The sequence below is a fragment of the Neofelis nebulosa genome, chromosome 2 (assembly GCF_028018385.1).
Source record: "Neofelis nebulosa isolate mNeoNeb1 chromosome 2, mNeoNeb1.pri, whole genome shotgun sequence".
In the NCBI taxonomy this organism is placed as follows: Eukaryota; Metazoa; Chordata; class Mammalia; order Carnivora; family Felidae; genus Neofelis; species Neofelis nebulosa.
The window spans coordinates 30,955,601-30,967,868 of NC_080783.1; the positions used below are offsets into that span (position 1 = coordinate 30,955,601).

Here is a 12,268-nt window from a genome sequence, read left to right on the forward strand (position 1 = left end):
ACGGACATTCTTGGTATCAGGTGAAAGGACTTCAACAATTTCAAGAGACCAATGTAAGACAGGGTCCGTGCCGGGGTTTAGGGAATGAGCTTGAATCAGAGAGATAAGGGATGAATCCAGGATCTGCATGGATCAAGTAGGTAGTCTTGGGTAAACTGTTCACTCTCGATTTCTTCATCTGTAAAGTAAGTGTAATTATAGTAACAGTATTACCCACTTCTAGTGGGTATGTAAATTGCTTAACACAGAATCTAACAGACAGTAAACACTTAATAAATGGTCACAGCTGTAGCTGCTACTCTCACTAAAACAGAGGGAATCAGAGGAAAAACCAACGTCCTATTCTGATGAAAAAATTCTAGAGGAATCTGACATGTACAAGCCTGTCCTGATGGAGTTCTCAGAGTTTAGATATTCTTCTCATGTAGTTAAATTTGGATGACATCTTAGATGTAAATAAGGGATCGATTATACAAACAGTACCTCCATTCGATAGATTACTATGCAACCACTGAATGTGATGCTGTAAAATATTCAACGACAGAGCAAGATGATCATAATGTGTTATTAATCAAAAGAGCAATTCCCTAAACATTTTATATAGTATATATCATTTTCATCTTATTTTATATATGCATATTTGCATGAAGAATTGAAATATAGATGCAAAAATGTTATCGATTAGTATCTCTGATAGTTAGAAGTATGAGTAATATTAAATTTTCTTTTTACTGCTTTTCCCTAAATTTTCTGTAATGAATATGTATTGCCTTTGCAATACAAAAACTTAATGTTATTAGAAAGAAAGGAGACGCAGGGAAATTAAAAAAAAAATTATTTTCTTGGTGACCTGAAGTACAATTTTTTAAAAACAAAGAAAGTCCAGGGACGCCTAGGAGGCTCAGCAGGTTGAGTCTGACTCTTGATTTTGGCTCAAGTCATGATCTCACTGTTGTGAGATCAAGCCCCAAGACCGGGCTCTGCGTGGGGTGTGAAGCCTACTTAAGATATTCTCTCTTGCTCTCGTCTCTCTCTGCACCTCCCCCACTTACATGCGCGCGCACACGCACAGTCTCTCTCTCTCTCCTTCTCGCCCTCACACCAAAAAAACAAAGTCCAAATGTTTTATATCTAGAGGTCTACTAGTAGAGCATAATAAGGGAAAGACAACATAGGGAGGGAATAATAAGAACATTCTAACTGTTAACAAAAAGATCTCGGTTATGGTATTTACCACACTCTTCCTAGAGTCAAGCATAAATCTGTGAATCATGGTATGACCATTTTATGGTTTAATACTTGTCCATACATTTTTTTTTAAGTTTAATAGTTATCTACATTAGGTAACTTCTTATATTACAAGATTGTTGAAAAAAAATAACACTTTGCCATTTCTTTTTCTCCAGGCATGGTTTGTTTTATACAGAATCCTCCATGTTTGGGGCAGCAAGCACAGAAACTGTCATTTAGACTGGAGGCAATGCCAGGAATCTGCTTTACAACTTCTGAGTCAGCTTTCCCACCCATCACCTCTCAGTGCTCATGACTCAGGGTAACAAAGTCTGCGCTTAGTCTAATTAACTCCCCTTTGTTCTTTTTTTTTCTTTTAATAAAAAAGATAGTCTTGTATTTTCTCACACTGTTTGTAGCAGACGGAAATGGACAGACTCTTACCTTTCTGTTTGTCTTGTGAACTGTAAGTGCCAAATGGATGCAATGGACTATTATCATTTCTCCTGGAGGTGTTTATAGCGTTTGGACAATTCTCAAAGCATGGCTTAGAAAATGCCCCACATTCTGTAGGTTCCTAAGGGATGAAAATACAAATTATATTTGCTTTTGAAATGCGTTCTAACTTGGTCAATGAAAGCGAGGTAGAATGATCAGTTCATGAACCATGCTCCAAAAGTCTACTGCACAGAAATTCTCGACTAAAAATTCAAAATGGCCCTATCGGTTAATAAAACATCTTTGAATATGAAATAAAAAAAAATACTGACAATGTGGTGCTAAGGATTAGGAGTACTCATAGCCAACACAAAAGAGGATTAACTTGATTATTCTTTCCCCCCACTTACAACTGGCTTCTTTCAAATTTTCCTCCATCTGGGACCACAGCTCGTGGCAACAATACAGCTCATGCCAAGGGTGTTTTTCTGCCAACCAGCTGGTTCCTCGCTCTCTCCCTCAGTGACTAAGTGCATATGCTCTAGGACAAGTCAGAACCTAAGCAGGTTTGTCACTGAAATGCCATGAGTGTGTCCCACTGCGATACTAGGTCTTTAGGCCAGGAGCTAAAACAAACCCTGTGACAATGCCAGACAGTGGTTCTCCTGAGCTTCCCCCACCCCCCCCTCCCCCCGGTTTTTGATATTTTTCCCTCCAATTTTGATTTTGACGGCCTGCAAACAAATTCACAGTGTCTTCAAAATGGCCACAGTAACACCCCCACAAGCCATGTTACACAGGTGTGAAGAGGCAGTAGAAAGGGGCCAGGTGTAGACAGCCCTAGCTGTTTGTTCAAAAGGACTGAGGCACAGAGAACTGGGTTCTGCTGTGGCTCATATTATGTGCCTTCCTAACACAAGGAAGTCATGCGGAAGCCATCTCATGGTTGTGCCTTTGACCGTCTGTGAGAAGATCTCACCCAAACAGAAACACGGATCTGATGCCGCCCCCGCCCCCCCCCCCCTCCCCAGAGCTCTTTCCTTCTGAGCAAAGCATCTGGTCCAAGCAATTTGATTATACTTTCCTCTTAGTTACAAACATTCAGTATCCTAAACAAAATATTTAAAACATTCAATTTATGCATTCTTAATAATTAAAATGTTTTCAGCTGTTGAAGCCCTGTTAGCTCTTTGTCAAGGCTCAGAACGTTTTTCCCACAGCCAGGGTTACCCTCTGCCTCTGTACTGCTAGTCAAACCAAACTCCTCCTAAATTAAAGCTGGAGCCCGGGCAGGCAGGAGGGCCAGGGCTCACTTTGCACAGCCTTGTGCTTTAACAACAACAACAAAAATTCTGCTTTCCCAGCTCTTTGATAAATGACACAATCGATATCCCAACAACTGATCAGTAACCAGCCTAATTAAAATATTCAGCCTGTAAAATAGAGCTGTCGTGGAGCCCTCCATTAGTGTCCCAGCCAATAAAAAATATAATGGATTTTTAAACATATTCTCCTTCTACCAAGATGAGCTTGGAGCGGGGAGGGAAATGTTTTGGGGAAGAGGAAAAAAAACAGGTCATAACCCATTTTTTAATACCAAGTCTCTAGGCTCAAATAGAATTACAATTGAACCTCAAGCTCATCCTTTGAAAAACATGTTTCTGTTTCAAATGATTTTGATCCAATCAAGGACTCATTATGTATTCTTCACGAGGCCCTCATCAAAACTGTTTACGTATCTTGTACATCTGGGTAATGTGGGAAAATGCTCCAACAACTATATATTTTGACTTTTCTTAAGTAGCTTCTTCATTTTTTTTTATATCAATATAATGTTCAAGTAACCATTTTGGTAATCTTGCCAAATCTAACTAATTGATTTGCCTGCACGTATGAGTGGTGCTGAGACCTTTTTCTAGGTTGTGGTGCTTTTATTGTGCCTGAGGGTGACTGCTGGTCCACAGGAGAAGACACCAAAAACACGAGTGCACAACATACGCTGTGACACAGTAAAACACAGAGCTGGGAGGTCAAATAGCTGCAGACTTTTTTTTTTTTTTCCAATTCAATAAAGATTAGTTGTACATTAGAGGCTGCTGTCTTTATAAGAAAAAATGCTCTTTAATCTTCATGGGTACCACAGAGATTCTCGGTAGCTGAGAGCATCAAGTGCCTGTCTGTTCCCCATGGAAAGCATATAAATATTAGGGAAACTAAAAAGGGATCTTGTTTAAATGTCCTCGTAGAAATTTCTTTTTGTCCCATTTCTTAATTCCCAATTAATTTCCTAGTGAACTTATTAATAAGACACTTCTGAGGATGGGCAACAAACTAAAAGTTTAGTTCTTTCTTCTGATGGAATAATTGTCAACCCACCCCAGAGCTCGAGAATCAACACGGAAATACCTACCGTAAAGGAGAATGCAAATGCTAAAATGACTCAACTAGATGAGCCAAACTATAGAACGCTCACCCACTAGGCAAACACCTGTTTTAGAGAAACACATGGAATGAGGGAAGGTGAGAGGTGGGGGACACAACTTCTAACAACTGTATTCATTTTTTTCTTTTTTCCTTAACTTTTGGTTATTTGTACAGGTATGGTACTCTACAGCAGCACCTTCCAGACTTTTCTCTTACTTGAAATATCTTTGTTCCAAGAAATCTTAAGGAAGACGTAATACACAGATACACAGAAGGGGTGGCTTAGGGGCCCACAGACCATCCTTCAGACCCATCCCCGACAACTGGTACCACGAATCCCAAGGCTCCAGAGTAAGAATCACATTAAACCAGAAAGGAGCCAATTTCATCATGGATGGAAGCAAAAGATAAGGGTTTTATAACTATGTACATAAGTAAAATCCATTAAATATTCATGGAAGCCTCTCTGTCACTTAGGCAGACACAAATGTTGAAAACGAGTTGGCTCATTATATATAGTCTCCAGTAATTGGCCAATTTACATTTATTTAACATTTACAAGGTTATGTACCAAAGAGTAAAAAGGTACAGTTACTCTCTTCCGATAGCTGTTAATATAACAAAGTGAGATATAGTTTACAAGTTTACTACTTCAGCTGACCCCCTCAGATACAGTAGGTCTCAGATGCATCTTTTATTCATTCATTAAACGATATTTATTAAGTGTCTACTGTGTGCTGGGAAATGAGGATACATTAAGGGACAAAATAGACAACAGTATCTGTCATCTGTAAGCACTCAGCACTCAACTATGTATGTCTTCACATCACCAGAAAATGGACAACCTGGGATTTTTACTCAAGTGATCCACAACTTTAGAGCCTAAGCTTTTAACTGCTATGAGCTTCAACTACCTTCCGCTATGGCTTAATTTGAAAAATCCTTTTTTTTTATTTTTAAGTTTAAATTATTATTAAAACTAATATTTTAAATGAATGTGTTGTTAACAGTATTCTAGGTTAACTTTGCATATTACCGGATTACACAAATATAACTTGTCCTCAGAGAATATTTGTGTGATATGCTTATGTTTTTCTTAACTCAACTACGATCAACTGTTTTCTCCTTATCTTTTCTTAAAATATATTTCAGGAGTATTTAATAATTTTTTTTATATATTAGAGAAAATAATGTTGTAGGAATATTTTATATTTATTATGAATATACTGGGGCACCTGGGTGGCGCAGTCGGTTAAGCGTCCGACTTCAGCCAGGTCACGATCTCGCGGTCCGTGAGTTCGAGCCCCGCGTCAGGCTCTGGGCTGATGGCTCGGAGCCTGGAGCCTGTTTCCGATTCTGTGTCTCCCTCTCTCTCTGCCCCTCCCCCGTTCATGCTCTGTCTCTCTCTGTCCCAAAAATAAATAAAAAACGTTGAAAAAAAAATTAAAAAAAAAAAATAAATAAAATAAAATTTCATTTATTATGAATATACTAACATAACTGTATAATTTAATAATTGTATAATACATAGATATTATAATTGTATGTAAGTGAAATGTTTAGGGGTACTGGCATTCGAGAATATTTTATGGTTACGCTTCACATCTAGGTAAAAATATTTTTATATTAAAAAATCCATAGAAAAATCAGATAAAATATTGCAAAAATACTTATTAAATTAAAAACATTTATTTAATACCACGAAGCAAGCAGCTTGCTTAACAGTTTAAGTTTTAAACTAGTTAAGTCCCAGGTCTATATTATCCATGTGCACATTATGGGGGAAAATATACAGAGCTGAGCGCATTATAACAATCTTCATATTAAGCACTATATATATCTGATCAAGAACTTTCTAAAGTATAGACACTATCAGCACATCAATCAAAAAAGTATATAAAGATGTTATATAGTTTAACAGTTTATTATATGAATAAAGCCTTGTTCATAAAGTCCAAATCTCTAGAAATTTCTGGGGGAAAATCTAGAAAATATGGACCTGTTACATTTGATAAATTACTTACCTTGTATGAACATTTTTATACCTTCTAGTTATACCTATAATATATAACCACACGTAAATCCATCAGAGCCCTTCGGGGGCAGGTTTTTCCAATTTCAGAATCAGTATGATACTAGTGATGGAAGTTTGCACACCCTAGGGGGCCATGTGGGCAATCTGCAGAGGGAACCAAAGACATGCATCACCTCCATTGGTCTCTCTGGCCTCCGCAGAATCACCAATTGGATCATCCCTCGAATGTTTCCCTCCATGGACATTGATCGCCTCAGTGTCTCCATAGCTTCGTGGTTGGATTTTCCCAAAAGAGATTCCCCATTAACGGCAATCAGCTGGTCATTCATCCGCAGACGACCATCCTAGGACAGAGGAAAGAAAAACAGTGTTAAACAGAGAAAGGTATGGTGATGATGTATGGCTATTTCAGGAAAAGTTCACATTTAAAAAGAAAAAAAAAAAAGAAAGAAAAAAAACCCCAGCCATTAGGAATGATTTATTTTCTATGGCAGAAAAAGGTTCTGGAGCTTATCAAATACTCACGAATACTAACAATAATGAACTGTGTGAAAGTGTTTTTTAGAAATCTCAGAGTCCCAAGCTGCAATAATTTAGACATTTGTATAATGTCTCTTACCTAAATCTTTGGCAAGCATGCTAACCTAGCCCAATTCTGCCATTTTCTCTGGCAGGGACCATATTGGCTCAAAGAAAGGGGATTTGGAAGCAGAAGGAAGTGGTCACATCACTAGAAACAAGGGTTTGCATTTCCAGGCACGGAGAGACATCATGCTTAAATGTTGTGTGCTTGACAGCCATAATGCGTCTCCCAGATATTACTGCTAACTCTGTTGAATGGTGCTGGAACCAAAACAAAACAAAACAAAACAAAAACTCATGTTATTTTCTCTAATACAACCAAAAAGTTGCTAGTCTGCTAGTCTGCAGAAGAACACAGAGGTGTGCAGAGAAGGGCCAATGTGCACTGATGTCTTCTGGCAAAAAAGCATGACAAAGGAGACTGTCAAGCTTTCTGCACACAGGCTCTGATTGCTACTTTTACCCAGAATCTTCAGGAAACCGGATTCTGCAAAGTGCACAGAACCTCAACATGTGGACAGGGAGCCCAGGCTCTAGTTTACATCACGTCTAGGTACTGGTCATCTGCAACCAGAAGCATCTCACAAGCTAGGGATGCCAATGGTAGCTAGCAAACTGGGATGGCACTGTGTGCTTTCTCTATCTAAGATAAATGATCGGTAATTTCATTAATGGTGGCAGGTCTGCGGCCAAAAGAACTTAAGGGGACCACAGTGCATCTCCCCAACAGGCAGCTTCAAGGGAAAAACACTCAAAATACAGAGAGTCTGTATAGGGACATGCCTTATACCTATTTCACACTAGGGAAGAAAGTTCTCACAGGTGCAATTTTAGTAATTTTATGATGTTGTTGTTGCTAATAAACTTAACAGAAGTACCAGTAGCTACAGTTGCCCTTCCTGGAGAACTTTTCCATAAATTATCTCTAGAAGTCAAAGAACTCAAGAAGTAGATTAACATTTTACTTTGCATTTTTCAGATAAGGAAACTGAAAGAGGGAAGGGCTGCAACTTGCCCAAGTCACAAAAGCAAGTCAGAGACAAAGTGACCCAAATTCTGGTTTTATGCACCTTGGCTCTTTGGTCTCTCTACCAGGCTCCTCTTTGTTACTTGATCTCTAGACTACAGTTGTAGGACACGAAAATAGGAAAGGAGAATACTAAAGAGTTTTGTTGGTAGTAAGTATCTGAGATCCATGTCCAAATTTAACAGAATAAAATACAAAAAAGAAAACTTTCCTAAGAAATGAGAAAAGCAGGCATACAATGGACAATGGGACCAACTGTGCAGCTTTGGGAGAGAAATCGTGTGGACGAGTTGATAAACTTTGACTAACTCAGTAGCATATGGTCCGTGGAAGTTCTTCTGCAGACAGTGAGGGGGAAAGGGTGAGCAGGGAAGGCTGCTCTGGAGAGCTAATGCCCTGGAGATGCGCTGCCCGTGACGCCTGGTGGACAGGGCGCTGACCGTGCAGGATCATGGAGGCCACCCAAAGGAGCACATGCTCCTGAACGAAGAAACAGAGATGGCAGGGCAACAGGACTGATCGAGAAGGGCATACAATCAGAGCTGTACAATGTCTGAGTGGACTGCCTCAGCGTAACAGCCCCTCCCTTCCTCTTGTTTTCCCATTCCACTTAACCTTTACCCTAATTTGGAGCAAATCTGGAAATGAGATTTACAGGAAAGGCCAAACAAGAAAGAAATCTCTTCATTTCTGTTATCTAATTTTGAGGGAGGCACATAAAAAATGAGGTTAAGGTTACACGAAACAGGGTAAAACAAAAACAACCGTAATGGTTTAGTCATGTGAAGTGAGACATAATACGAGAAATCCTTCGGTCCTATCTTGGCATTTAGTGGAAGGAAGGCTATTGGGTTGAAGCTTGAGGAGGATGGGAGGGTCACTAAAAATTGGATGAATGATTTTTAAAGAGGAGGAGGAAATAGAGGAATTAGACCAAGATCCCAGCTCTGTCAACAGGAAATGAGGTCTGCTAGGTGTTGGATTTGTAGAGGCTTAGTCTTGGCAGGACACCTCGTCCTCTACAACATGAAGAAAGATAAGGATTGAAACTTTATGGGTATCTCTAGAGTGGAGGAAATAAAATCTGAGTGAGACTCCACCTGGTAACTCCTATGAACCTTGTCTGTGAAGTACGAGGCAAGGTCTGAGTGAAGAGGTAAACAGAGAGAAGGAGATGTAAAGCCTTTTTTTTTTCTTTGTAAAATAATCTCTCACTAACAGGTACTAAGCACAAACTTTCATTTTCAGCTACAATCCAAGTCTCAAGCATACAGAACTACATTGAAGGAGAGCATGTTTGCTATATTCAGTCCAAAACAAAAAGGCAGGTTAGGTCACCCCAGGGCAGCTGGGATTTTTTTTTTTTTAGAAGACATCCACATTTATCACAAGCATCACTGGAGAGCTTTGGGCATGATAAAAATCCACACACTCTCATTTTCAGGCTTGGCTGGGTCTGTTGCTCTTGGTGTGTGCTTTCTCTATCTAAGATAAATGATGGGTAATTTCATTAGTGGTGATCCCAGTAAGTGCCATGTTGTCCTAACATTTAGAATATAATCACAGAATTCAGAGTTGGAAAGGTCCTTAGAGGTCATCTTGTCCAACCTCTTCTGTTTACAGATAAATAATGTGATGCCCAAAGATGATGAGAAACCATTTATTGAACTCCTCTTAAGAGAAGGACTTCCCCATGGGTTAGGACTTGCTTGGCTTACTTTGGGTCAGAGCTAGAGCAGAAGAGCCCAAATCCTGGCTTCTCAGCATTCTCGATTTCCTAAGCGTCCTCTCTGCTACATAGGTGACAATGACTAGTTCCAAAAGAAATAATGCTTCAAGAAAAAAACTCTCAAAACCAGAGAATACAATATGCCACCAGATGTCTTCCAGAGGAGAATCCTATACAAAATCCAGAGTCAGATGGCAGAAGATGTGGGGACTGGTGAGTATGTGCTGGGCAATGGCAGGACAAGGACACAAAGTAGAGGCAGGAGACAAAAATTTGCTCGTGTCTCTACCTCTATGAACATACATGCATCCCCAAGTGCGGTCTTGATCTAAAATGTAAGTGGTTCAATGGAAAACTCCTTAAATACCTCTAACTCAAACTCACTAAATATCCTTCACAATTGTGCATGTCCTTGGGATGCTTTGGAATAGTTTTGACCAAGAAAAGCACTTTTTTAGGTTTTATCTTTTTCTATTAATATTGTGTTTAAGTAAATACTTAGACATGAGAATGCTACCTCTCATCAAATGATTTTATATAAGTGAATTCAACTATCCAGGGATATGACTCAGTAATTTTAGAATATTTATTTCATTGTAATCTGGGTCATGCTTGCATTTATTAAAGAAAAAAAAATCCTTTTCTGCTATAGACTAAATGTTTGTGTCCCTTGTCCCCCACCCCTCTTCCAAATATAACGTGAGGTTATTAGGATGAAACCCTCCTGAATGGGGTTAGTGCCCACATGAAATAGCCTGAGAGAGAACTCTCACCCCCTCTGCTGTGTGAGGTACAGCAGGCAGATGGCCATCTATCAACCTGAAGTGGGTTCTCACCAGATACTGAATCTGGGGGCATCTTGATCTTAGACTTCAGTCTCCAGCACTGGGAGAAATAAATTCTGTTTTTCAATAAGTCACTCAGGCTGTGATAGTCTGCTAACGCAGCCCAAACAGACTAAGACACTTTCCTTCCTGTTTTACTGTCATCAGACACCTAACTACCAAGACTCTTCACCTCTGGCAACTATACTCTTTACCTCTTCCCACCCCCCACCCCCCCATAACCAACTCTATCTATCCTCAAGCCAGGAGGGAGTAAAGGAAATTCCCAAAAGAGGAAGGAAAAAAAAGGAAGGAGAGCAGTGTCAAGATAAAACGTAACTTCCTTACGATACTTTAGGACAAATAAAAACTGGTACAAGACTAGGTTTTGTCCATGTCCTGGGATGGCTTCAGATCTCATCGGCACTAACTTGGTTCTAACACAACAGGATGAGTGAACCAGGAGACAGGATGTTTGAGTATGACATCCCCCTTTTAGTGAGCACCTAATATAGGCCAGTTCTTGTGCAAATATTTTGTATATGCTCTCTCATTTTTTTCTCACAACAACTTCATGGTAGAAATACTACTGTCTACTATTTAAGAGATATAGAAATGGAGGCTCAAATATAATAAGTGATTTGTCAAAGGTTATTGGCATGGCTAGGTCTCCTCAGGCATGTACCTGTTATGGTATATTGCTTCTAATATCAAAGTTCTAGAGATGATTAAAGACACTACAGTTATTAATGACAATAATTGTTTAATGAGCTTTTTTGTGGAGTCATTGTGCTAAACCCATCATGTACAGTAGACAATTTAAGGCTTACAACAATCCTATACATTGGGGACTGTTGCCCTCATTTTATAAAAAAGAAACCAAGAATTGGGTCAGTTAAATGCATTGTTGCAAGTCACATTTCTAAAGCAGATCTGAACCAGGACTGGGTCACTCCGAAGGCCACATTTCCAACTATTTTGCTCCACAGCTACATATTTAGACCAGATAGTTCTTTGTAATGTGGGCCATCAGGTACTTTGTAGTATGTTTCATGTGTCCACTGAAGTACATCTAAGATTTCCAGGGGGTCTAGTGACCTCGTATTTCAGCATCTGTCGTACTGTGGTGCCTGGGTACTATCTCTACCATGATTACTGGTGACATGCTATGGCTTAATCCACCTCTTGGGCCAATTTTTGTAAGGCCCCTTTCCTTCTAAAGTTCTAACGGACACAGAGGGGAGAGTAAAGTAAGAAAGCCAAGCAAAGAACTAGCCTCTGCAAAACGTGAGACAGGCATGAGGGAGTGGGCTGGCTTTCTTAGGAGTAGCTGGCTGCAGCCCAAGGCCAGTCCGCATTAGGCCAGGGTGTTGAGAGGATTAATCACGACCAGATGTCGGCTCCTGCCTCTGCATGTTTCTAAGGAGGCCCTCAGTAAAACCTTCTGGGATATTATCAACACTCAGAACCCAAAGCCCAAAGCCTGGCTTCAGACTGCAGAGCAGGATTTCCCTGGGGTGTGGTGGGACTCCAGGCCAGATGACACCTGATTGAGGGGAAGGACTATCCTGAACAAATCCTTCACAAGGCCCTAAAATCATTCCATTACAACATCTGCCTACCATATTTCTGGAAAAAAAAAAAAAAAAAAAAAAAAAAAAAAAAAAAAAAAGTACCTAAAAAACCCCCTTGCATTCCAGATTGAAATCATTTGACTTCGTTTAAAAACAATAGCAATGAAAGCAAAAGAATAAATCAAGATTTTTAAAAGTACAGTTTTTAAAACAAAGAAGGGGAATAAAGAAAGTTGCTAAGATTACAAGCATGTAAGCTCTTGTCTTGAAGAGTGCCTACCTACATCCATCAGTGTTTTACATCATCAGTCCAAACACAATTTCAACCAATACAAACAGAGCCAATTCTTCCCAAATAAGAGCTCTCTAAATTTTCCAGGGTCCAGAAGTTGAATTCTGGGGTAC

General features: G+C 39.6%; 1 protein-coding gene across 4 annotated transcripts in view; it reads right to left on the reverse strand.

Annotated features, from left to right (window-relative positions):
- The window catches only part of PARD3B (par-3 family cell polarity regulator beta), a 1,004,898-nt gene that overhangs the window by 394,301 nt on the left and 598,329 nt on the right, over nucleotides 1–12,268 (reverse strand). For all 4 annotated transcript variants that reach the window (XM_058707885.1, XM_058707913.1, XM_058707904.1 and 1 more), the window contains 2 exons: nucleotides 6,301–6,471; nucleotides 1,675–1,807 (listed from right to left, as the gene is read on the reverse strand). In XM_058707885.1, coding sequence (XP_058563868.1) covers nucleotides 1,675–1,807; nucleotides 6,301–6,471 — 304 coding nt within the window. The remainder of the gene's footprint in view (nucleotides 1–1,674; nucleotides 1,808–6,300; nucleotides 6,472–12,268) is intronic.